Below are 27,966 nucleotides of genomic sequence, written 5' to 3' on the forward strand. Positions count from 1 at the left end.
TATAAGGAGAAGCTATATAGCGGCTTTAGCAGAACAATAAAATTAATGGAACGAGTAGGTTTTTTAGAACTTTGTATAAGTAATAAATGATTAATAATTTTATAGAGACACCTGTTGAGTAATTAATTTCCTATAATTATTAAATATTATTAGTTTCATATATTAATTGTATAATGTGGGTTGAGGCTACCATTATAATTGTGATGGTGTATAAAAATTAATTTCAATCGCAAAATTCTTAAGTCTGATATCATAGAAATTCATAGATATTTGGATGAACTCTGCAAATTTTTTGTGCCTATTTAATAATTATTGTAAAAAAAATACATCACATTCGAAAATTTTGTTCAAATTTATTTTAATTATGCGAAATTAATTTTATATTTTTACAAGAATTTTCTAACAATTCAAATTTTTTTCTGTAAAAAACATGTGCTTAAATTAAATATTTCAGATCGCGCTGAATTGTTACACCGGCTTATTAAAACTTTGTTTAAAAGAAACACAAAGAATATATTTGCATTTGATTATTAATTACACTTGTAATTTTCTGAATTAAATGCATAATTAAAAATTTTGAGGAAGAAGAAGCAAAAAAAAAAACTGAGGTATATTTGCTAGCGTGCGTGTTTAATTATACTAAATTAGCATTATTTGTTTAACAATTAAGTTTCATGTTCGTAAAGATGTCAAATGTAATTATTATTTAATTTCAATGTACATATGTATTCGTATAGCTATATATACATATCTTAAGTTGAAAGCTATTATTTTACATTGATTAATAATTAACATAATTAATATTAACTTGTTGCTCAGCGGGAGGCCGAATATGTACATATATGGCTATATTTAGAAAAAAATAATTCTTGAAATTTTTTTTTTTTGCAAGTTAATGTACAGAGTGTTTTAAAATCTGATAACTGATTTTTCTATTAAATTTTGTGTAATCATCAATCAAATTAAAGATTAGGTCAATTGGCATGCTTTAATTTTCAATTAAAACTTAGAATAGAAACGTTAGAATTAACCAGGAAAAATTAAAATCTTCATTATTTTTAGGTATAGTTTACCATTAATTGCAGGCATAAAAAATAATATTCTTTTGAAGAAATTTGCTTTTTATAATTATTGAACTTCCGAATTTCCGAAAAATTTGTCAATTAGTTGCGGTATCAAACTTAATATTAAATTTAAGAAAACTGATTGATTATTTCTCAGGATGCAAAAAAATGTAAATCGATAGTGTATTTACGCTTTCCTACTCGAAATTCAAAATTTTGGTGCCCTTACGTATTCATCCTAATTTTATGCAATGCAATTGGAAATTATTTAAATTTATTTTGTTCAAATTCTAAGCAACTATAAATTGTTCCCTATCCAGGAAAAACTGTTTACAATTTATTTTACGGGATGTTTTTATGAATCTATAAATAACGCATTTATTTCTTATGAATTCTTAATTGTGACCTAGTATACTGATTATCTACCGGTATAAAAATTTTATCACAATTATTTTATATTTAGGCACTTTTGAAGAAAGAATCTGGTCTTTTAATTTTGGACTTATCGTTAGCTGCGATTAAGATTTAATTAGGTATTATGCACCAAAATCAAATTCGACCATGATTATTTTTATAAGTGAAACATTTTTTTTTAGTGAAAAATTAATTAATTAAACTAATATGCAGTTTTTTAAAAGAATTGCTAAGCCTAAAATGTGGTACATTTGTGAATTAAATTATCGAATTTAATGTACGTTTATAATGCTAATAATAAAACCTAAATTATAAAAATCAAATTTTTTTGTTTTAAACTAAATCAAAAAAATTTTTATTAGAATAACATTTTCAAATTTGAAAAATTTAAGTGGATTGCATTGTTTTTTGTTGCATTAAAAGTGATCATAAAAATGAGCAAGACACAATCAATTTGACAATACTAACGTTAAGAAATTTACGATAAAACAAACAGATGAACGACAAAGTTTTGAAAGTAAACAGAAAAAGTTACAAATGTCATGTAAGTCACACCAGGTAATCGTGTTGTTTACATTTAATTTTTTTTGTTATTCTTATTTTTAATATTAATGCGCCTCTGTCTCTCAAATTGCATACAACCAAAAGTGGATAATTTAACAATATACCAAGTTGACATATTTTACCGCTTTAATAAATTTTTTTGTTGTTTTTTCTTTCATGTTTTTTGTGCAATATTAAGAAAATGTCTGTGAAAATTTTTTAATTGACTTCATAAATCCATAGATTACGACTCATATATTTTGAGAAAAATTTACTCTAATTTGTTTTGATATTAAGAAATTGTTATTTGATATTTAAATTATGTATAGTGTGAAGAAATTTAAAATTATTAGCGATTTGAAAATAATTGTCTGTCTTTCTGTTGGCTGATAAACCACACAAACATTGAGAAATGAAATTTTTGTACTATATAACCCTTGAATTTTATTACGTAGCAATGCGATTTTCTATCTTAATTCAGCAAATGTTGTTCAAGGAGAATTCAAAAATCAAAGGCTTAGTTGAATTCAGTTGACATACTACATTGTTGCAATATGGAACTCAAGGAGTTTTACAAAACAATAATGGTAATGCATAATTTTTTACTAAATACAAAAATATTTATACAATTTACTTTATTTCATTATAGATTGAAATTTTTGAATTTTCAATGATAACCGTTGTTGCCCATCCACCATTTTTAATCAAAAATTAGTTTTAAGCTTATGTTGAACATTTCATTTAGGATTTATTTGGGATTTTTTCTTCAGAAGCATGAGAGTTTGGAGGCATCATATTAGTGCCACTTATTGTAATCGAATATCATTCAGATTTCACTTAATTCCTCTTTGATTGAGAAATTATCGTTGATAGTAGCAACAATCATCCAATATTATTAATGTCACTTAAGAGGAAAATTTGATGTACAAAGCTACATTACAAACTGATCAAAAATTTATTGAAATTTTTATATTAAAATTTTTATTGCGAATATTCAATGGAATTCTAAATTTAAAAGAACAAAAGGGAGCAAATATATTCAATAAATTTTTGTTAATTTGCTTAACGTTACAAATTTTATTTGTGTCTTATTGTTATACTATACTTAAAAATCCTTATAAATTTTTATTAAATTGCTAAAAAATGCAAATTGAAAGTTTATAAGGTAAAAAGTGGTAATATTAAATTTAATCAGCTTGACAGTTATTGTTATAATAAATTTTGTATTTTTGCAGTATTTTGTAAAAGTTGTTGTAGATGTTGTAAATATTTCAAATATGTTTATATGCATGTGCGCCATTAAATATTCAGTAAAAATGTAAAAGTCTTTCAAAATTAACTCATTCTTGGATTACAAATCGTAAAGGTTAATTCACTAAACTTATTATTAGCAATTTATTTAACCAAATGTTATAAAAAAAATTTCAATCGTTTGAGTCGGCTTCTGGTTTTTCCCCTTTTTGCTTTTGAGCACTGGTATACAAGACAATTTTTGAAAATTAGTTTTTCTATAATAACCATAATTTTCTTTTAAATTTTTCTGCATTATATTTTTTTGGATCGAAAAATTTATTTTTAAGAAAAAAATTAATTCTTATATTGACTTTATTTGAATGGCCCTTTTCGGGACGCAAAACTTCGTTGGACAATTTTTTGTAATAAATCCATATTATGATTATTTTTTCCATAAATTTCTGTAGAGCTCTCCGATATTTCTACGCCACCTCATATGAATCGTAAATTCGTAAATATTAAGGGAACCGAATGGGCCAGAAGGATCTCTCCTTCAGCTCATATGTTAGCTGACATTTTAGCTGAAAATTTTAGTTTGGATAGTAAAAGGCTTGAAAAATTATTATTTGAGCAACCCCAAAAATTTTATTAACATTAACTCTCACCCACTGTAACTCTTATCCACTACAAGAAAATTTATTTTGAGCTTAATTTGCTGAATAGAAAGGGGGTATTTCGTGAACGATTGAAAATTTGACAAAATATTTTTCATTTATTTGAAAAAATGGAATTTGTAAACTAAAAGTACAAATTGGAAAAATTATTTTTGTAAAAATTAATTGTTTAAATCCCTATATGCTACGTTATAAAAGAGTGAATCTTTTATTACTTAAATTATTGTTATCATGTTCCGTTATTTACGAGCAATCATTACTTTTAATAAAATCTCAACTTTGAGGAACTTACAACCGGATTCTTAATTTAATTTTAATTGGCGAAAGACTTACCGTAAAACTTCTAACATTAATAACTTTGAAAAAAATCTAAATTAAATTTTTGTAATATAAAAATTAAAAAACAAACTATATTTATGCATTATTGAAAATTTATGAGATCAATCCAAAATTTCATAAAAATAATAATAATTTTTTTATTTATTAAGAAATTTATTATAGCTATAAAAAATAATTTACAAGAAAAAAATATTAATTTAAAATTTAAATACGATCATATTAATGCGAAATATACAACATAAATTTTAATATTGAGAGTTGAATTAGTAAAAAAACAAGAGATAAAAATATTTTACTTGTCTGTTCACCTGTCAATGCACAAAACCGACGAAGCGAAGTGTACCGAAAATTCCCGATGGAATTACGAAAATATTAAACATTGATTGGTATTAAATATTAGAAAAAACATTTAATTGAGAATCAAATTGTAATTAAATTAATATATTTAAGCTGCCACTGCATTTTTGCATATGATCTTAGTCTAATCTATTGTCTTATCTTTTAAATGCTCCCCGGAAAGTCTTATACAATTTTAATAAGTTTATGTATTTGCAATTTTAATAAGTAAGCACAACTGATTATCGAAAACCAAAGCTGACTCCACCACATTTCTAAATAATTTCGCCTAAAATTTGAAAGAAATATCAAATGAGAAATAACCGGGAACGCATCTCTTGCAAATACATAAATTTTGTAGGGAAAAGCCGTAAGTAATAAATTAAGCGATTTGGACTAAATTTTTTAATTTTCCTTTATAAAATTCTTTTTCTGGCTATTTTAATATTTATTACTAATTGTAAACTTATTATGAACAAAGAGATTTCCAATTATTATAATACGCAAATAAAGACATAAAATAATAATGAAATTCTGGGTTTTATGGGCTTTCATCATAATTAGAAATTACTGTCATTACGTGGTGTAATTAATAAAATTGTTTTATTATCCACCAACCTTACAGCGTTGTTTATTATAATTTTTTTAAAACAGATTTGAAAGATATCTTGTGCACAAGTAAACAAGATACAATCATAAATTTGAATAACAATTTAAAGCTTATAAAAATAAATCAATTAATAATTACGAGTATAATGACAATAAATTTGTTGAACAGCTGTGTGCAGCAAATAAGTTATTAATGCAAAAAAAATTTTAGTTTTGTTGAGTATGAAATAAAATTGAATGGAAGTTAATATCTTCCGCGATTCTAAGTAGGATCAGATGTAGAAAATTGGAGAATTTTTAAAATTTAAGCTGAATATCAAACTTAATCGGAACAAATAGAATGAAATTTCGTTATTTCAGTAAGAGATTTTGTAATTTTTGGTTCGAAATGGTAGAAATGTCTTTTGTTTATTTTTAAAGTTGAGCTCGCAAAGCGATTCTAAATTAGATCAAATTGAGGTATTCCTTATATTTTTAGTCTCAATTTGATTTTAGTCTCGCTAACCTGGTCGAAGATTGTAATTGTACCCAAGAGTACCCAAGAGATTCCGTCTAAGAAATTAAAGGGGTACCCCTCAATCATAAAACTCTCAAATGCCTTTTAGCTTACTTGGTTAACATTTAAAAATTTGCACTGATTATTTATTCTTAAATTAGAAATTTTTTTGTGCTCATGTATTTTCCTTTTATCCTTAAATTTAATAATAAACTCATGCTACCTGATAAAACTCCATTAAAAAAATTCTCAGTTTATTTATTAATTGATATTTTGCCTCACTTTTTAAAAATTTTGTTAATACCATTAATAGAAACATAATAAATTTAAATTGAAAAAAAAAAAAAACAAAATTTTTGTAATTTTTCGCAATATGTTAAAACAATATTCAATCTGGCACCTATTTAATGACACATTCCTCTATATACACGATCACAACTTATTTAAATTAAATTTTTCTTTCATTTCATGTATTTTTTCTATCCTTTTTTCTCCATATAGTTTTGAAATAAAATATTGTTTCCGAATGGGTATATAAACATTGTGTTATAACTCATAACACATCATCATACCATCATATAAACAAAAAGTGCTGCATGGACCACAAAAACTATAGCTATAAGTTGAAACAGCAGAAGTTGACAAATCGAGTTATTGAATTTCTCGAAATCACCGAATTTAGGCGTAGGCCTACAATAATTAGAATCAATGAAAGTTAGGAAAACGAAAGTAATAAATTTTTAGAAAATTGTTAGTCAGTTTCAATTTATAGCCACAGAATATATGCTTTTGTACGTAGGTATATTAAGTGGTGTATGAAGTTACATTTTACTTGAACGTGTTATTTACTTAAACTTATTCCCATAATATTATTTCAAACTGATTAGATTAGTCAGTTGGCTCGAGTAGCATTCCTTTACACGCAAAAGGCTACAAATAATACATAACTTTCCTTTTAAATACGTCTATTTCCTTCAGTATAACAATTTTCAAGTAAAACATCCTATGGTTGATTATGACAACTTCCAAATTTCATCGTTTCCTTCTGCATGTTTTACTAAACTTTTTTCTCTTTTGTTTTTGTTTAATAAAAATAATAAAATTGTCGTTTCTTTTGACATATTTAAGCAAAATTCAACTAATACGAGACTTTATATTTGTTCAATTTGTCCTCATAATCCACCACATTTGGTATAATTTCAGAGAAAAGAAAAAAGCATAAACAAAATTTAAAGAAAAAAATCATATTAAGTCCGACATACATAGGATATAGATACCAAATTATGCAGTATGAAGGAGGCCAAGAGAATTTTAAATACCAATTTGAATATAATATGCATGTACATTTGAAAATATTTATCTTTGTGTTCATAAAATAAGTGGCACATATTTTTTAATACAAACATACATAATTATGGTAATAAAAATTTGCATTACATAGTTTACAGTTACACATAATGTCATTGAAACTAGTTGGAGTGGAATGACCTATCATGATTTAGTCATTTGTCTCAGTTTGAATAGACAAAAAATTTTTTATTTTTATTCTCTTATTGTTTTAAACTTTTGAGTACAGAAGTTATTAAAACATTTTATAAATTGAAATAATTATAATAATTGAAAAAATTCATTTTCATTATGATGACAGTAGCTGTCAGGACAATGAACTAATATTTCTCTTTTAATGTATAGTGTATAAAGCCGCGTTAATGAATGATGACTTTTTAATAGTTCTATCAAATGAAATTGCAAATTTTGGGTTTTTAATTTTTGAAAATATCTGAAACTTTTAATCTTTATCGAGTGAAATTATAAGTCATTTATACTGGAAGTCAATTAATCACTTGAATATTACGAGTATAAAATGACTTGAGGAAAATATCGGAGCTTGAAAAAATTTCCGTGACAAAAAAATATTTGATATAAATTTTTTTTGGATTTTGAGGTTGAAATATTAAAATTGATTTTTTTAAGACTTTAAGTTTTGGAATTGGAGTTTTGAAGTAAATTTTGAATACATGAAGAAGCTGTGCAATTGGAAATAAATTATATCTTAGTATAACACAAAATTATGGTTTAGAATATTCTCTTGGGATATTCCTATTCTATTATAACAAAGATTGTGGTGTTGGAATAATATTTATAAGAGCATGATTGACAAGCCGGATTTAGTTTCAGAGTTTCAATTAATTAAAATTTGGGCATTAAACTGGAACGTTTTTCGGTAATCTTATTGCTACAAATTTAAAATTATTTTGTCATACTCTTATGAAATAAAAAATTACTGTCCTAAAAAATTTCATGCACCATCAATTAATTTTCCTGTTAGATAATTTCAACTAATTTTCCTGTTAGATAATTGAAACCAATGGGATAGATACGATAAAAAAATTATGAAACTCCTTATCATATTCTGATAAAAATACTTGGAGCGTGATTGAATGTGAATTATTTACTGTATACTTATTGAATTTATTAGCTTATAGTAAAGTGAAAGGGAAAATATCATTAAATTAATTAACATTCACAAAATTATTAAAACAATTTCTTCAGCAAAAATCATAAGATAAAATTTAAATGGGAAATTAATAAAATTTTAATGTGCGATAACTTTTTCATTGCATTTGAAATTGCACGAAATTTAAATAGGATTTAATCAAGTTTTTCTTACAAATACCGGATTAGCTTATAAATGCACACTTAAATACACTCAGACATGAAAAAATTTATTTTTTTTTGGACTACTTATATTAGAAATCAACATTAGAAGTATTTAAGATATTTAAGAGTTTAATGAAAATTTTTTCTTTTATGATAAAATATTTTTGGAATTTGAATTACGATAAATATTTCAGTCGATAAAATTAAATAGCAAAAAATGTAGGCGATTTTAAAATTATTGCTAATTATTTGCTAATAAATATGACTTTAAAATAAATTTGGAAAGAACTATGATAGAAACTATGTAACACAACAAAAATAGTAGCAAAATGATTATTTTAATTAAATTATGATTGACGTTGTCTTATGTCTACTAGAAAATTTCTTGTCATCACATTTCCCAGTAAATTATAAAAAAATTTGAAGTGATCAGAATATAGCCCGCCGCAATATGTTGTGTCTAGTTTAAGGACAGTGTTACAGAAGATTTTGAAAATGCCTTTTAAACATTTCTTTCCAATTTTAAGGGAGTAAGTAAGCTTTTACTTAACATATGTACATAGAAAAATGTAAACTTGGCTCCTTGGCTCTTAGTAGACTTTCACTTTGTGTCATTCGAATTCCCTGAAAAGTTCACCAGGTATTTTCAGTAATAACCAAAACTCAAATATTACATTTCAAGAAATTCGAGCAATCTCTTCCGTAGATATGGCAAAGAATGTAAAATCGACCTCTTTGTTTGCTTTCGGAGCCCTGACCTTTCCAAAAAAAAAATATATAGGTTCATTGTTTTAACGCATTGAACTTAAATATTTAATTTTAAGAAAATTTTCTAATTATTTCTCTTTATATGTGCTAAAATGTAAAATCGGCCCGCGGAAAAATTCAGTTCTCGAGGTCTAATATATCGCATATAAAATTTCATCAAAATTGGTTCAGCTGAACTTAAGATACTGATCTGCACACCCAGACAGACAGGCACAGAGACAAATAGACCGACGGATGTCTTTGAAAAAAAAATTTTATTCATGCTTCGCTAGCCTACCGAAAACTTGAAATACGAAATTTGGTGCCTTCACATCACCTCCCTTATGCGGAAATAAATTGTTTCACTAAAACCACTAAATTGTTTCTCCCTCCTTCTAATTCTATAGTTCATCAAAGTCTGAAAAGCGCCACTTTTTATATTAAAATTGCTAAATTGAAAATTGTTGTTAGGTCTATTATTCCTGAATAGTATAGTTCCTGTCTAGTATGTTACAAAATTTGGTTCTAAGTAAATACTCTTAATAAAACATCTTTTATTACTTTTCTGTACTTAAAATATCTGAAAGGTGTCAGTTTTTTTTTACTTTTATTACGGGAATGGAATGTGCTATTTTACAAATCATTGGTATCTCTACTACGAATTGTTGTGTCATAGTTCTCATTAGAGAACAGCCAGTTTAGGTAGTTGCTCTTCTCTCAATTTAATCTCAATATCATTAAAACACATTAAAAATAAAATTTGAAGAAACAAAAAGACAAACAATGGCATTTAATGGGTTAAAATAATAAAATATTTACTGAATAACTTGGCTTTCATTGCTATTCCACATAAAAAATCGATTTAATTCGTAAATATGTAAGAAATTTTGCATTCCTCTTAAATTCTTCAACAAGAAATTTATCAAATTGAATGAACAAAACAAAGTGAGCAGACAAAAGTAGTACAAAGAAAGTCAGTTAGTTTATAGATTATATCAATTGTGAAGATTAATTTCCAATGGAGAAAAACAATTTCTGCATTATTAATTATTGTGACAAAAGTGGGCAAAGTGTTGTCGGTCGAGTCCATTTATTTATCTGTAAAATATAATATTCCGTTTATATTAAAAAAAATTCTCCATTTTTCAGGTCAAAAGTGTTATTAAATTCAAAAGTAATAATAAAAGGCACACCTTGATTTTAATGGTTTTAACAAAAAAAATTTTTACCCTTTACATTCAACTATCTTGAAAGTTGCAAAGGTTGTTTTTTTTTTTCCTTTCTCGTTTTCGTTTCAAATTGTGTTATGATAAATGATTTAATTTTGAATAATTGAAAAGAACATTAATTTTTTTACTTACTTTAAAATCTGGTGGAACAAATGAAGTATCCTGGTATAGCATAAGATGTATTTTTTGACCAAATGCATCAATAATGTACTCTGGATGAGGATCCCATATTTTACTTGATCTATTTCTAAAATTTCCGGTTTTATAACCTTGATAGTAATCTAAAATAAAAGAAAATAAATGAAAAGAAGAATTATTAATAAGGAAATTAGTTTATAATGTGGCAATTAAGTTGCTCCTCCTGTTAAGTGAAAAATTTGTTTAGCTATGAGAATTATTTGAAAAATAACGTGAAATGACAATCAACTAAAATTTTGAATACAAAAACTTTCAAAGATGAAAATTACAAATCGCGCAAATTGCAATTCTTTACAGATAATATAGACAACAATTGCTTAATCCAAGTTTTAAGTAATTTTATATAATATGTTATTATAAATTCTATTGCAAATTAATTCGAAAGACATGAGTATAAAATTATGAAAATTTCCTTTTATGAAAGATAGAAAATAGGCTTTTGTTAATGCACCTGTAGAAAAATTAAAATTGGGTTCTTAGTAGAGGCCTCTTTCTGTGATCCAATTTCTCTTCCTAGTTAACTTCTATAAAAACCAGAATTTAAATATTAAATTTCAATTCTTTCCGTCCATTAGATCCTGAGACATGATCAAAAATAATATGATAAAATTTTCGTGAAAATTGGTTCAGCCGAACTTGAGATACTGACTTGCACGCACAGACAGACAGATAGACAGAGAGACAGGCAGACAGACCGACCGATATCTCTCTAAAAATAATTTATTTACGCTTTCTCCTTACCAAGGAGAAGTCGGTTTTCATCGACATGTGAAATTTGGTGCCATCTCATAACCTCCATTGTCAAAATCTCATAATCTCCTATTGTACGAAATCCGGTAGGTAAAAATTTAAATTTATTTCAAATTTAATTTAATAAAAAAAATTATTTTTGCTAGAACTAAGATAAGACTAGCTAGAAAAGTTAATATACCTAATTTAAATCAAAAGTTATAAATAGAACTAGAAAAAATAAAAATTTTGTTTGTAAACAGAATTTAAGATTTGAAATTAATTTGCTTCAAAGATGCCTTTTTGTCTACATATAGGAGAATTTTTCCTGAGCGTGAGCTAAAGATATAAATGCTAAATAATACCGAACAAACTAGCTGATAATTACAAACAAGGCTTTGAATTGAATCTCTTATATACGCTTCTGAAACTTTTAAATCACTTTGTAATAAAAGTAATGTTTTTACTTTCATTATGAAAACTATAAGATTATTTCCTAAACTTGATTTAATTAGCACAACGTGCTAATTTTAATTTAAACATTTTGTTTTAAGGTCTTTACGATTGTAATATCAGACTTCTCTTTTAGATTATTCCGAAAAAACCATACTCTTTTATTGATAATCTGGATTGCTAATTGCGTACATTACTTAAAAATCGACTCGCGTATAACATAAACAAAAACCACACACACACACGCACGCAATGATTTCATGCCTAAAATATAAATACTTAATTATCAAGTATAATTATGTAGAATTAAAGTCGGAAATAAAAATATTAATAATGACAGATAACTTTTTAATTAAATTAATATTCAAAAAAAAATTTAAAACTTTATTCGAATTAGAATGATAAGTTACGGAATTATTAATGAGAGAAGTAATCGTGAAATATTTGATCCAGATTGGGAAATAATTTAAAAAAAATTTTTTTTTGAATATAGGCAAATAAAATTTATGCGAAATATGTAAATGCGTGTGCGTGTGTGTTCATCAAGTGTAGAAAAAATATCATGTTTTTATTTTATTTTTTTGAAAATTTCATGCATGTTGAAAAGAATTCGAAGGTCTATGAATCAAGATTTACTTGATTTTTCGAAAACTAATTCATAATGACAATTTGAAATTGATTAGATACAGAAATATTTTTTTTTATGTTTTGGATTTTGTTTAAATTTTACATTAGAAGAGAAAGAGTTAGCATAATGAATGGTATTATAAAATTGAAACGAGGTTTGTGTGTAGAATATTGTTATATAAGACGTTAACTGTAAAAAAAAGTAAAAATTTACCGCAATTTAAATTACAATACGTATGTGTGTATAGAAAATGTCAAATTTCCTTCAGAAATTTGCAGTCTTTACGTAATACATACGTTAAAACGGTATTTGAAATTCAAAGAACTATGGACGAAAAAGGTAGAAAAAATTTAATTTTTTCATTTAAAATTTAGACAAATATTAGACTTTCGACTGTTTATATAAAAAATTACCGCGACTATGCCTCAAATAATTGGATTCAGCTAAAATTAAATTAACTATAATATTTTAGCAATTCGAATTTCTGATATACTGTTGTCATTTACCCCGTTTATATAACAGGTTTAAGTGTACTTGAAATCTATTTAATGTTCATTTAAATGTTACTTGACTTTAAGTAGGATTCACTCAAGTCAATCAAAAAATATTGCTTGAAATCTAATAGCTAAATGTCACTATTGGGGATTTCAAACTGACATAGTAAAAAAGTAGACGCTTGAGTTTTGAGATGACTTCAAGGCAAGTATTCAAACTGGCATATATAAACGAGGTAATTGCGACAAATATTTTTTTTGTATAAGCTGTTTGGAAATGTTTTATAAATTTCGGATTTGTCACGTTATTTTCTACATGCATAGTTCATTAGTCGGAAACTATGTCATATATATTTTAAATTCCTAGGCTTATATATTTTAGCTCTTTAAATATTTTTGATGTTATTTAATAATTTGGTATTATTTTTGCATTTTTGAAGTATGAAATCTAAAAATAAAATATTTTGTTTAATAAATAAGAAAGAAATTTCAAAAGTTTCATATTCCCTTGTGAGAAATCTGTAGGAATTTTTGAAATCTTATGTTGTAATATAACCAGACTTTCATTTTCTGAACATAGCGACTTAAAGATTTTGAAGAGATTCTTGAATACTTGTTGCGCTTCTTAATTTTGTATTTACATGTAGGAATTTTTCAAGATAGCTTCGCCGAATTTAGTAACAATAGAGATAATCTGCACTTATTATAAATTTTCAATATGAACTCAAAATTGAGTTGAAAATTTAGTTTCGGTGTTTTCGTTAATTTTTTCAGAATTCGTCAATATGCCATTTATTTCTCGATTCAGATATTCTTCCCTTCAATGAATTTTGATAAAATTAAAATTGGTTTTTAATTGATTTGATCATCTAGAATCTAGATGATTCTAGAGGCAAAATAAAATCCTATTATTGCTTTCGTTGTTGCTTGTCTATTTTGAACAGATAAAATATTAAATTAAATTAAATAATTTTTCAAAATTGTAATATTGAAATTTAAAACTTTAAATTGTTGTTTTTATTTTTTTTTTTATTAAAATTTCTTATACTAAATTTAAATTTGTATTGATTTTTCTTTTGTTTAAAATTTCCCTTTGTTGTTATTTTTACCGCCTGATGTTGACGATATTACAAACATTACCAACATTTTTCGTAAATATCCAAAATTATCGTGAATAAAAATTTATAATATGCTATGAAAAATTAATTGTGTATGAAATAAAATATCACCAATTTTGTAAAAATAAAAAACATGAAATTATGCAAATTATGCATAGCACAAAACATAGGTGTTTTTTTGAATTGTCGTCTCTAATGGAATTAATGTGGCCCTTTATTGTTTATTAATTAAGAATTAATTTATAATGTCCAAAAACAAAAAAAAAGAGCCAGAAATATAAGCACGACAAAAGAAAATTGTTAAATTTAAATTTGATAAATTGTTGATTAATTCAGAAAAATTCAAAAAAAAAACGAGAAAAAATAGAGTTGACCGTGTAAACTCTGTGATACCCGTACGAATTTGCTATTCTGTGTGCGAATAAATATGTGTCTATGGGGCTGACCGACTATGGGACAGACTGCGACTTCAAGTTGCCATATTACAATATTTATTTATGCAAAATTTCAGTACTGTGCAAAATTTTCAATATTTTCTAAGATATGGCCAAACTACTATTGAAGTTGTATGGCAGCTACCAGAAACAGCCAAGCAATTTCAACGAATTTGATCAAACACATTGGCCTTACTTATATATTGGCCTTATATAACCAAATAACTTTTGAAAATATATGGCAGCTACCAAAAGGAGCTAAGCAATTTCAGCGACTCTTCTCAACCAAGTTGGCCCTACTAATACATTCTATATGAAATAAACTATATGAAATTTCAATATTACAGCTTTTATAGCTTCTGAGATATAGCCATATAAATTTTGAAGTTGTATGGCAGCTACCCGAACTAGTATCCCGATCATATCCGATTTAAATAGGGTGCTGGCACTTAATATAATAAATCATTTGTGAAAATTTGGTGAACTTAGCTCAATTAGTTTTTGAGTTATCGTTGGGACGGGCGGATAGGCGGACGGACAGACAAAGCTAAATCGACTCAGAATTCGCCACTGATCACAAACATACACTTGAGCCTATATCCCAGAGTATTATTTCTTAGCGTTACAAACGCTAAGGCAAATTTAGTATACTCTTCGAATATACGTTTGTACGGGTATAAAAATAAATATTAATTAATTTTTATTGTATTCTACGCGGGTACATGGAAAATGTTGCTTGCTACCATGTTTAGATCTTCTTACTAAACAATGTATATCGAATTTCTGGTCTATAATTAATTAATACAAGATAAATTTTATATTTATTTTATTCTAAAACGTTATTTATCTTTAAATTTAGTTGCGTTTATTTGTTTACTTTTTAAATTATTAAAATATTGTGCTGGATATAGTGTAAAAAAGGTAAAAGTTTTGCAATCTTAATTTGAATTAAGGCAGATATAGGCGTAATGTATGTATGTATGTACTATATGGGAGGTGAAATATGGGTCACGACACACGTTGAAATCTTAACGAAACGAAAAACATAATGGAAATTTCGTTGTTAATTTAAATTTGAAACATAGAAATAAAATGGAGCAAAAAAGTTGCGACAAAAAATTCAATTTTTGATTTTTAAGATGCGCATCTTGAGCCAATTAGTTGTTGCAAAAATAACTTTAAACTGGAGTAAGTTAGAAAAGACCATGGTGCAATGTAAAGCACACTCTTACCTTAGTGAGGAAGAGACTGGTTTATAGACTACACGCAGCAATATTGTTTTAGGTTCAGGGGTAGAGAACCCAGAGAGCGAGAGCATAATTTTTACGAATATATCGGTGGATTTTGAGATACTCAAATTCTAGAATAAATATGGAATATTTAAAATAGAATAAGTTTAACACCAGAATGATCAGAGAAAATTTCTCGTTATTGAAGAACCACATAAATTCGATTTAAAGAACAACGAATGTCATTTGTATCTTATAATTTATGTACATTTCGTAAATACTCTCCAAAATTCTCCAAAATCGAAAATAAACAAATCAAATTTGATACTTAAACAAGTTTGGAACTGTTCGATTTTAAATCAGCTTCGAAACTTTATAATGGAAGCAAGAAAAGCACGAAAATAAATATTTGTTTGAAATTTAACAGTAAGCGTTGGTAATGCGAATGTACTTCGAATCTACTGCGAATTTTTCGAGTTTCGAACTTATGAGATTTTATTAAGCATACGGGAACCACTTACTTTTGGTTCATTTTACACTACAGAATTTTTTTTAAATACTAAAATTTTTTGTGCATAATTTCAAAGGTGGTGTAAATTAAATCACAACTTACCGTCTGTTATACTTTTATTACGTTCCGATTCATAAAGTAAATCATCCTTATTTAATGGATTGTGATGAATTTTTGACAGACTAATGTACTCTACCGTAGAATTTCTTGAAAGTGTGGTGCTCAAATCTGCAAAAAAAAAAAGATTTATTTTAGTTTTGATTTATGATTTTTCATCTTTTATTTTGTTGAATTTATAAATATTTTTTGCAAAACTTAATTAAATTTTTTTTTATTGAATTCATTATTTTTTCAGACAAGTTTAGTTAGTTTAAGAGTATTATAATTTATTAACTTCTAATTCGCGGTTTGCACATACACAATTAATGTCAACACTTAAGAAAAACATGTTGCTTGAATTTTTGCGATAAAATTCTATTATTAAAAATCTATCAAATTGGTTTTGGAAACTTTATAGTTGCGGTACTAGACCGTGTTTTTTTTTGTCGTCACACCGTTATACTTTTGTATTGTTTATTTTATTTTATGTATTTCGGCGCCAGGTCAAGATTTATGTGACAAATAAAATTTCTTGCCAAAAAAACAACGAAAAGAAAGAAAAAAAAAAACAATTGTTGTGTACTTACATATTTTGCCATTTTTGTTGTTTTCTTTTTCTTTTCTTATTTGCTATTCGCTTTTTACACAATTATTTGTAATTTATTGCAGCCAATAGATTAAAGACAATTTGTCAATACCCTAATGGTTTTTTTTTTTTTTCAAAATATTTGAAATAAGTTTCAATTTTTTATTTATTTTAACAAAAAATGTTTTTATTTGAGATAAAAAAAAAGTATTTTACGTTAATGATAAAGAAGCAATTGCAAAATCTTGAATAATAAAAAATTGATGAAGTAAAAACTAGAAAAAAAACGGCAACAAAAATAAAGAAATTGTCTAGGAAGTCGCCTTGCAAAAGAATTATTGGAAAATTGCAACGAGAAGCAATTTGCAACCATTATAGGAGTAATTATAGGAAAATACGAACTGTGTGAAGAAATTCTTACGGGCTTCCTGAGAAAATTATATTAAAAAAGTTAGATATAAAGAATAAAGATTTTTGAATATAGAATGTTATGTAAGGCAGCGGAGAATTTAATACAACTCCTCAGGGATACTGAAGCACTAATTGACAAGATGGCAAACTATTGAAGAATATAATTAGATTGCTCTTATACACTGTACCAACGGGAATTGATTCCCACAAAATACTTGATTTTTTAAGAGGTGTTAGCTTCGAAGGACTGCTCCTAACAACAGCTAGATTGGGATGCTAACGCAATAGATTTTTTACTTACAGTATAGTACCATACCGAATACAAATTTGCCACCTACACAAAACTATAATAAGAGCATAAAATTTTATTTTATTTATAATCTACCAGAAGAAGGAAAAAAGGAAAAGGTTTTATTCATATTCTGATTATTAATAAAAATGCTAAGTGTTGAACACTTACGACAACAATTGTCTATCCCCTATTCTAATAATTTTGATATAATTTGTAAAAAACTGGAAAATACTTTCGATTATTTGTTTATTATTCTTTACAAACATGAAAGATTCTTTATTTTTCAAAATTTTGCAGAGCAATTACTATAGTCATAAAAATTTGGTAGGTTCTTTTCAAATATGTGCAAAATATTTCTTATTTTAGATAGAGAGTTTTGCTTATAAGATCTCGCTATGGCTTTTTCGTATTTCGTTTCTAGGAGTAGTATAGGGCTAGTGTATGATATTGTAGATGACCATAAACCTGTTTCTTGTCTAATTGAGTTTACTAGTTAGATGACGAGCCTACTGTAATACAAAAACATAGTGAGGGATTATAGGGAATTCTTAATATTTCTTTCTAGACTTTCATATTACATACTTCTGTTCTTCGACTTTAAAATAAAAAATAGTATTGGAAGAATACCATTTGATTTACAAGTTTAATGTACCATTTAACAAATATTTTTAATATTTCTTAGGCTATTTTTCATAATCTTTTTACTTCAATTTTATAATATAATGTTGCATTTTTGACAAAAAAAAAATAGTAACTTTTCATATGGGGTTTATAAATTGCATTTTATTAAGGTTTCATGTCTCGAACTGCTATGATTTTATATTTGAATTGAACATACTTACTTCAATTATTTTTGAAAATTCGGATCTCGCAGTATGAAACCTACAAGCTCTATATTCTCATCCTCGCATCAGATTGGAAATGCGTAAAAAGGAAGGGCTCATTACGTTAATGTGTTAACAATTTTTTTTAGTTGAAATGCCATCATAGATGAGCGTCCTTCCTGTTCCGGGAACTGTTTAACACTCTGGTAATAAAAAATTTCAGCGAAAATTCAAGAATAAATCTTAAGAATTCTTTTTCTTATTCTAATTAAATTAAAAAATATTCAAAAATTTAATTGTAATAAAATTGTTTAAGATGAAAAATAAGAGAAGAGTATTTAAAAAATTTTATGCCTTAATTTAGTTCTTTTCAGGATTTATTTGAAAAAAAAAAAGTTTATTACTCTAGAAAGAAAAGAAGTCAATAAAAATTCCAATTAACTATAAACTTTTGTTTTTTTTTTTTACCATCAGGTGGTTTTCGTTCTAAATTTTTTCGTTCCTTCTAAATTTTGTGTGTTTTGTTAGTGTTTCTCTCTTAAATCTAAATTCAAGGTCTTTTGAAATAATTTTTACAACTATTTTAACCTTGAATACTTTGATTTCATAATATTTTTATACTTTATATAAACAACACACGTAATATATCTTTTCTTATGTGCCGTCCGTTACTGACCATATGTGACTTCAAATGAACCATAAAAAAAAAAAAAAACAATTTCGCTGCTAATTTTTTTTGCTTTTAGCCTCAGATACAACATTATACTTAAGAAGCACGTCTATCATTATTAAAAATCAGATCAGAAGAAATTAAGAGAGCAAACAAAAAAAATAGAAAAAACAACAAAGTCATTTTTTTTTAAGAATCATAAAAAAAAAAACATTTTATCGCCTTTATCTAAACAAAATTAAAAAACACAGAGAAAAAAAAAGTTTTTTAAAGTAAATAAGAATAAAAAAATTATTTCAATAGAAGAACAGAACAAACTCCACCATGATATTTTGACCAAATCATCATCTCGGATACACCAAAAAAACAATTCTATATAAAAGCGAGTAAATTAAAATTTTGGAATTTTTTAATTTATTACAAGAAAATTTTCCATAATTTTCTTTAACAAAAATTTTCTATCTAATCTAAAGAAAATCAGTGAAATGATCGTCGTCGTCGGGACTTGATTTGTTATGCATTTGGGGAGGAAATAATTTCGAAATCTATATTTGGAAATTTTTTTTTAATTTTCTTAAAAATGAAATTTTATTTTTTAAAAATTTTCTAAAATGGCCATAGTTAAAACGTTCATCATCTAAATTTTCAATATAGGCACGTGCTAGAGTTAAGAAGTTTTTCTTTTTATTTTTTTATTTCTTATATGTTTTTCCCATTTGAAAAATTGTCGGACAGTTTAAATTTCAACATTTATACATAATTACATGAATAAATTTGAATTTTCCAATATACAAGTGTGTGTGTGTGTACATAAGTATGGGTATGTGCACATTAATAAGTTCATTTGATTTGAGTAATAAAATTTGCTTGCAAAATAAACGTTCATTTTCATAAACTTTATTAAAAATTGGCATTTTTCCAGAAAAATTTTTAATATTTTTTTTTTTTTAATTTTTTATATTTTGAAATTATATAAAAATGTCTGAAGTGAATAATTATGGTGCGTGTTTTTATAAGAATCTTTGCTTTTTTCTATGTAAATGAAAATATATATATAACATTATTGTGTATATATGCAATGAAATACAGTCAACTCTCGTAAAAATAACCATAGGGGTTAAGGGTTTTTAACCCTGTATATGTGCTGTACATTTTTTGATTATTTTAAAGGAAAAATAATGGTTTTAAATAAAACACTCTAATTTTCGGGATTAGAATACGTTCACTACCACGAAACACCAAAAACACACTGATGCGCGCGGCAGTTTTGCGCTACGGCGTAATTTTCAATTCAAACTATTGCATCACTTTTGCGCCGCTTAGCACTTTAACAGTTAAGATCATATATTGAAAATTTGCGAAAAAAGGCTAACGTAACCTACTAGAAGCATACTTAATTTTTTGAATTGATCTCGTTTTTTTGAGCTTAGTTCGAATAATTTGGTAATTAAATTGCATTTTAATTAAATTTACTGCGTGTATATAAGCATTTATCTACCTTCAGCAAACATTTTACTAAACCGAGTATTAAGTTTTTTGTTCAATTTATTTCAACTGGATTAGCAACAATCGCCTTAGGACGGTGTAATTGGGCGGAGTAATGTATAGAAGTGTACAAAATACTGTAATTAATATGCTCTACCGCTTCACATTAATCATAACATTAGGTGATTTTACAAATTTAGTTTTATACCTACAGTAGTTCCTGCATTGGCTATGCGTTTACTTCTAAAATAGAAGGAAAAACTTAATTTATTTAAGTTAATATTTTAATATTTAATTCTATAGTTACGAAATCCGATTATTTCCATATTCTTCATAAAGTTATTCTACTGTTAATCTGGTTCATTTTTCAATATTTTTGATTTTATAAGATCTGATAGAAATAATTTTCGAAATTTTGGACTTAAAAACGTCAATAAGCATCAAAATAATCAGAAATAATAATATCGATATGAAAAAAAAAATTTTAAATAATAATCTTGTGAAACATAAAAAAATATTTGATTTTTAAGAAAATAAAAGTCTAAACACAAAAATTATGTACATAAATTTCGAAAAAATATTAAGCAAAATGATGATGCCTTACATATGTGATGTTATAGTTTGAATTAGATTAATTTTGCAATGTTGCAAACAGAACAGAACGGAACTGGGTCAAATTTTAAGAAATGGAATTCATGCAATGGCTAGCAATATATAATTTGACATCCCCCATTTCAGGAGTCTTAAAGAAAACAAGTAAAGATTAACCGAACTAACAAAGAGCCGACCAAAAAAAAATTTTAAAAATTAATATTTGAAAACTTTACAAGCACTAAAAGCCATATTTAGAAAGATTAAACTGTATCTGCAAATAACATGTTATAAAGTTCCAGGCTCTAGATGATTGAGCGAGTAGTTCCAAAACCACAGATTTTCCGTGTAAAAATTTAAATTTTTAATTTCCATTCTTTAACTCAGATGTTTTAAAATAAAGTAATTAGTTTTTTGTATTTAATTTTCTAATTTCAATATAGGAAACATTTAATTGAAAACGATTGCCAATAACGTCAATCATTTGTTGCATATGTTTCATTTGTTTCTTTTTTCACGAGAACCTATTAAATAATTCATTGACTTTGATTTTTTAGCACGATTTTCATAGAATTACACTAAAATTTCAATACAAAACTAGTGAGACTAGATTGAAAGCACACGAATTCAATTTTTTTATTCTATTCATATACATACGTTAATAAACCCATTTCGTGTGAATTATATAAACTAGACCAGATTATATTGTATACCTTTTTCAATTGATTACTCTAATTTAATTTAAAAAGTAAATTGGATTCGTGCCATATACGTGTATTGTAAACTGGTTCAATAAGAATTCGAAGCATGTCTTGTATTTAAGTAATGCGCTTATATTTCATGCAATTCTTGCCTATAACTTGCAAAATTACCCTACCCTATTGATTTCACAAAAAGAAATTATATAATTACATCACACTTCCAGTTAAGTAATTTTTGAGAGAAAACATTTTCAAAAATATTTATTTAAAAAAAAAAGAAAAATAATTTTTCAGAAAAAAAACAAGAATTAAAATTTGTTCAATTAATTTTGCAATAATTGAAAAAAAAAATTATTTTGTGCACAGTTTATGTGCGACGGCACTCCTCTTCATATATGAATTTTTTTTTTTTTGGAAGCATAAAATTTAAAATATTAGAAAATTAAGATTTTCTTTATAAGGAAAGAAGAAATTTGTTTTTTTTTCCAAATTAAATAAATTTTAAGAAACGCATTTTCAATTTTAAAATTAATTTTAGAAATTTTCTTTTCTTAAGAATTTTGTTGCCGCGCGAAAACGAAGAAAATTGGAAAAATTAACAATTCAGTAGAAAATTTTATTTTTTAGTTTTCTTTGAAATATTTTAATCGAATTTAACTGGAACAGTTTGAATTTCCATATAAAGGGAACAAAACGTAATTTGAAATTTTTTCCATACCATCTCAGCCAGTATGGAGGCGCAATATTCACGTTTCTAATTTTAAAAATGAGTGCGTAAACCTTATGGATTACGTCAAACAGAAATTATAAAAGTGTGTATGGGCAATGAAAATTTTGTCAACTAAAATTTTTACACAAAAATTATGTACACGCAAAGAAACTATTGAACATAATGAGGGTGTAAACAAGATCAAACGAAAATTTCATTAGATTCGGCACTTATGTGAAAATTTTCGACTTTCTGTTGGCAAAATTGATTTTTTTTCTGTTGTTTCTTCTTTTCTTGTTGTTATTTAGAAAGAGGTATTGAACCCCAATTATTTTCTTTTTCTTTTACATATTTTTCTCTATATTCTTTTGATCTACTCGTATATTTTTTGTTATTATTAAACTATATAGATGAAAAAGATCGATTTCAAGTAGGACGTGCCGAAAAAAAAAAAAATAAATAATGAGTGTGTGATCATTACTTATGCGGAACCTTGACAAATAACACACTGACATTTTTATTTATAAACAAAAAAAATTTAATGGTGTCCACTTTTTAGTGTACGAAAAAAAAAAAAAATTATGAAATTTACAAAATTAAATTGTAAAAAATTTGATACTTAAAATTTTGTAAAATGAATTTTTTTCTGTAATTTCTTTTACAAAATTTTTATAATTTGTGACAAAAAACATATGGTTGTAAATTTTAAAAAACTTTATTGCGTAAATATAATAAAAAATTAGAAATATTAAATGAATAGATGAAAGTAGTCCGAAATTTACAATTAGAATGGAAGCCAAAAGAAAAAAGAGAAAAAATTTATAATAAAAACACGCATGGTTTTGGTTGAGAGAATTTCGTTTTGAAGAGAAAATTTTGACAGAAAACATAGATGGCGTCTATAACGTGAAATCTTACCAACTAGTGTGATAGCAACAATAGAGAAAACTATATATATATTAAGGGCTTCTACCAAAATGCATTTCTGATGTCAAGTTTTTTATTTGACAATAGAATTTTAATTCTGGAATAACTCAAATTGACGTAAAATGAGTTCTTAGTACTTAGACAATAAACTTATCATTATTTGATAGTATTTTGAATTTTGATTCAGGTTAAGAGTACTATTCCCTCGATTAGGCCTATTACTATTCTGAAGGGCGATTCCGAAAGATACAATCAAAATGCATATAAATTTTTTTATAATAATTTAATTTAATGTCCTTGCACAATTTAATTTAATGTCCTCTTATTATTCATAAGAGGTGGAATCCTTGAAATATTTTACAATATAAAATAGGTTAACTATAATTTTACAACAGTACCCCAAAAATGCCCAAAATAAGTGTAAATCGAAGTTGAACAAGGTAAGCTTTGTAAGTTTAATTCGAAATTTGTACCCAGAACCGAAATCTCAAGGGATTGCAGAGTTGTTAAACTGCAAGAGCTTAATTCCAACACTTGAATATAAAATAGAACTAACCGAACTTGTTGAAAATTTAAATCGTATTTCAGGAAAAACTTGTATTGTGTATTATTTATATGTATGTATACATGTATTTACATATGTAAATATAATAGCAAACAACTTATTTTGTTGTAAACAATGTATTGCAATTATGTATGTACATTTTTGGCAACAAAATAATTATTTTTCTATTTTCTCATAAGTATAATGAAATTATTAAAATAATGATAATTGACGTTGACAAGGAATTTTTAAATGACGGAAATTTTATTGAAATATTTAAAAATATTCAAAAAAAAAAAAAATATTAAAATTTTACGTTTGTCCTCAAAAAAACACAAAAAAAAAAAAATATGAACAACAATTACATTAATTCATTTCCCATTTTTAAATTAAATAAATTTTATATTAATTATGCATTAAAATAACATTTAATAATTAAAATCTTACAAAAAAAAAATTGCAATAACTCACGGGGCTTTCTGCATTTGTGTGAATGCAAATGGGATTTTTTTTTCTATTTTTCTATTTCACGTACATAAATGGATGGCAACACCTTTGGCAAGTAATTTATTAAATTTTGTTTCTTCTTCTACTCAGAATATTGGATTTGACGTACATACAATTATTGTACATACATACATAAAATATAAATGCAAAAAGTCGAATGCCAAATGTTATTAATCAAAAAAACAAACCGAATAGACTTAACAGTTGGTAATGTCAATTTAAATTTCAAATGTATAATGGGTTTAAAAAATTAAAAAATTATAAACAATAATTTTTTTAATTTGTTGTCGTCCATCCTTAGATGGGCTTTTAAAAAATTCAAAAACCCACCAACTTGAATTTAACACTATGTTACAAAATCGATTTTTTTTTTTAATGCAAGGTTATAATGGCTGTGACATTCAGTTGCATTTGCTCTTTAATTCCTCTACTTAAAAGAAGATAAGCAATTGAATTTTGTATAAATACAAACGTAATTAAGACAAGAGCAATTTTAGAAATAGTAAGTTTAAAGTCAATTTAGCAAGTTTGCATAGACACATGCAAAAAAACGTATTCCAAAACATCATAAATTTGGTTTTTTTCCAAAAACTTGCGGTGAAATAACAGAAACATTGCTTCAGAAATCAAAAAAATTTTGATTTTAATTTCATTTTTGACAGTTTCGCTTTTATTTGCTGCCTTAAGGCAAAATTACACATTATAAAATTATAAATGTGCTCTCATAATTTTAATAGAAATTCATTAAATTTTAATTTTGGTGAAATTAAGGATTAAAATAATTAATTAATTAATATTTCTTTGCCAAAATAATGAAATCAAAGTTCCGCTGTTTGAAAATTCCCTCATTTAATTTATTTTGCAACTGAAATCCAAATGGTAATTAAATCACTAACCATAATAAGGAAAATTAAAACATGAAAATTGGAAAATTTTAGGAGTAAAAAACTAAATTCATTATTTAAATAATATTTTTTTTTGTAAAATTTTAAAAAATTGAAAATTAAGAAGTAAAGGAACAAAAAAAAAAAGAAAAGAATTCTCAATGCCAAAAATATTTTCAACAAGGCTTCCCCCATTAATCATAAATATATAAAAATTCTATTCAGACAAATTTAGTTGTACACATATGTACATAAGTGTGTACATACATATAGTGAAAATGGGCATCACACCCGAAATTGTTTTTTGGTGGGGTTAATGTTTCATGAGTACAAAACCGAGTGGATTTATTTTTTTTGCTAGATTCTTTAACTCAATATTCAGAATATGAAAAATGATAATTTTGAAATTTTATGATTATTTAATTTATTTTTTCTAATTTGAAAAAAAGAGGAAATGATTTATTTTTTCTCATGCATTAAATTATATTAAAAAAAAAAAGAAAATACGAAAGTGTTGTGTAGGGGAAATTTTTAACAATTCAATTTTTGCTTTTTATCTAAATTTTATCTACAATTTTTATCTAGAATTTTGGCTTACACGCAAAAATGTGCTTAAACTCATCTATTTATTGGTGAATTTTTAAACTAATCTTCGAACTATTAGGGGTTATTCTGAAAGGGGAACCGAAATAAAGTGGTATTTACCGTACCCAACCCAATACTGATATTTACCCTAAAAATTTTGTTTGAATTGATTCGTATTTATTTGAAAAAAGTTCACTTCTAACCCTTGTCCTTCCCGCGAACTATTAACCTAACAAATTTAGGAGAAATTTAGTATTCAATCATTTTTAATCACGCATTTATTTGCAAACCATAAGGCTATTTTCCAATACCCCGAATGCTTTTTCGAATTAAGAAGCACAATCTACAATTATAATTCTATTCATTTTTTAAATTATTACCCTACGATTCCTCCTTAATATACGCAACACTGTAAATATGAGCATTGTTTCAATAAAGTAAAGTTAACACTAAAAACAAATTATATACGCTGCAGTTTTGACTAATTTTACTCAAGTTAAAAATGCTGTTTTACAAATAAGTTCGCAATATGCGCAAATCATTTTTCACCAATAAGATTTGCGAATTCTTTTTCACCAATATGCGTCCGAACAATTTCCTTCTAAATTCAAAATTTCAACTTAATGAAATTTTAAACCATTCTAATAAGATTTTGTGTTAATTTATTGTTAATATTCTCTTTGTATTAAAAAATTTATAACAAAATAATAAAGTGTTAAATTATTCATGCTTTTTAAATTCAGACGTTTGAAATCAATAAATCGTTTACAATGTAATGTGTAAAATTAAAAATTGTTGTAACGTGATGAAAATTTTAATTAGATTTAATAATAAAATTTAAGTTTTTTTATTTGTTTTTCTTGAAATATTTGATTAAAATGTATATACGCATAATACGCATACGAGTATTACGCACATTACTTGTGACCTGAATAAAAGTTGATTTTGTTTATTTTTAGAATATGCAAAATAAATTTTTGTTTTTTTATTACATAACATGAGAACAGTGAATCAGTTATGTAAACAGTTTAATAGCTGTTACAAGACGGATTGTATAATTACTAAATTAACAAGTTTTTTAATAAGGAAGTTTAAAAATTGCATATGTGCATAATTAAGGTTTTGAGTTCTTTAAAACAAGAAATAACTTTTTGTATTAAAGAGAAGTGATTGATTTTAACAACTTTACTTGAGTATTTCGAATATATGAACATAGGTGGATATTCGAGTTAATCCGATTAAGAAAATAGACTATCAGGAAGGCAGCTCGAAACTTTACTTTATTTATATATGAATTCAAAAGAATATGCGAATTGAAGTCAAAATCAGACTGACAACAAAATCTTCGAATTTTAAAGAAATTTTAAAATTAAAGAATTAAATGCAATTGTTCTCCCTCTATTGCCCTAATTTCTATATGAAAATTTTCTTGAGAAACTTAAGATTTCTTGCACTTTCTTTTACAGTTATTACAATTTAAATTACTTTAAAAAAAATATGCATTTTGTATGCTTGTTGATCTTCTTTGCTCTTACGTCAATGATTTCAAATATTCATTGTAAATCAACATTTGTTAAAAAAATCAATCCAATTGTATATGGGATTGGTTAATGGGTCTTTAAATTTTGTTTAATGTAATTTTGTAATTTTTCTCTTTTTTTTTTTTGTTACTTAAATTCATTTGTAAAATTATCATTTTCTTAATGGGGTCTTCGTTTTTCAATTTATTATACTCTTGTAATATGTATTTTATGGGAACTTTTTAAAATTTTTGGCGTCATCAATCAATGAATGAAATCGAGCGTTCAAATAACATTAAAACGAGTGTAGGAAAAAAACTAAAACCAATTTATGAGAATGAAAATCTTTCAATCAAATTTTAGCGCATAAATTTACATGCTATTCTAATTTACAAGCTCTTCTATTGGACATTTGTTTTATGTTTTTGTGTTATTGACTTTTATGATTCAATTGTATGTTTTTTTTAAATAAATTTTAAAATTTACATAAAT

The 27,966-nt window shown here is 25.6% G+C and overlaps 1 protein-coding gene across 3 annotated transcripts in view; it reads right to left on the bottom strand.

The window, feature by feature from the left end:
* LOC129609854 (A disintegrin and metalloproteinase with thrombospondin motifs 9-like) overlaps nucleotides 1-27,966 on the bottom strand; it is a 217,091-nt gene that overhangs the window by 102,376 nt on the left and 86,749 nt on the right. For all 3 annotated transcript variants that reach the window (XM_055521990.1, XM_055521992.1, XM_055521991.1), the window contains exons 3-4: nucleotides 16,242-16,367; nucleotides 10,478-10,626 (exon numbers count right to left, since the gene is read on the bottom strand). In XM_055521990.1, coding sequence (XP_055377965.1) covers nucleotides 10,478-10,626; nucleotides 16,242-16,367 — 275 coding nt within the window. The remainder of the gene's footprint in view (nucleotides 1-10,477; nucleotides 10,627-16,241; nucleotides 16,368-27,966) is intronic.

Source organism: Condylostylus longicornis, unplaced genomic scaffold, assembly GCF_029603195.1.
Source record: "Condylostylus longicornis isolate FDR11 unplaced genomic scaffold, ASM2960319v2 ptg000040l, whole genome shotgun sequence".
NCBI classification, from domain to species: domain Eukaryota; kingdom Metazoa; phylum Arthropoda; class Insecta; order Diptera; family Dolichopodidae; genus Condylostylus; species Condylostylus longicornis.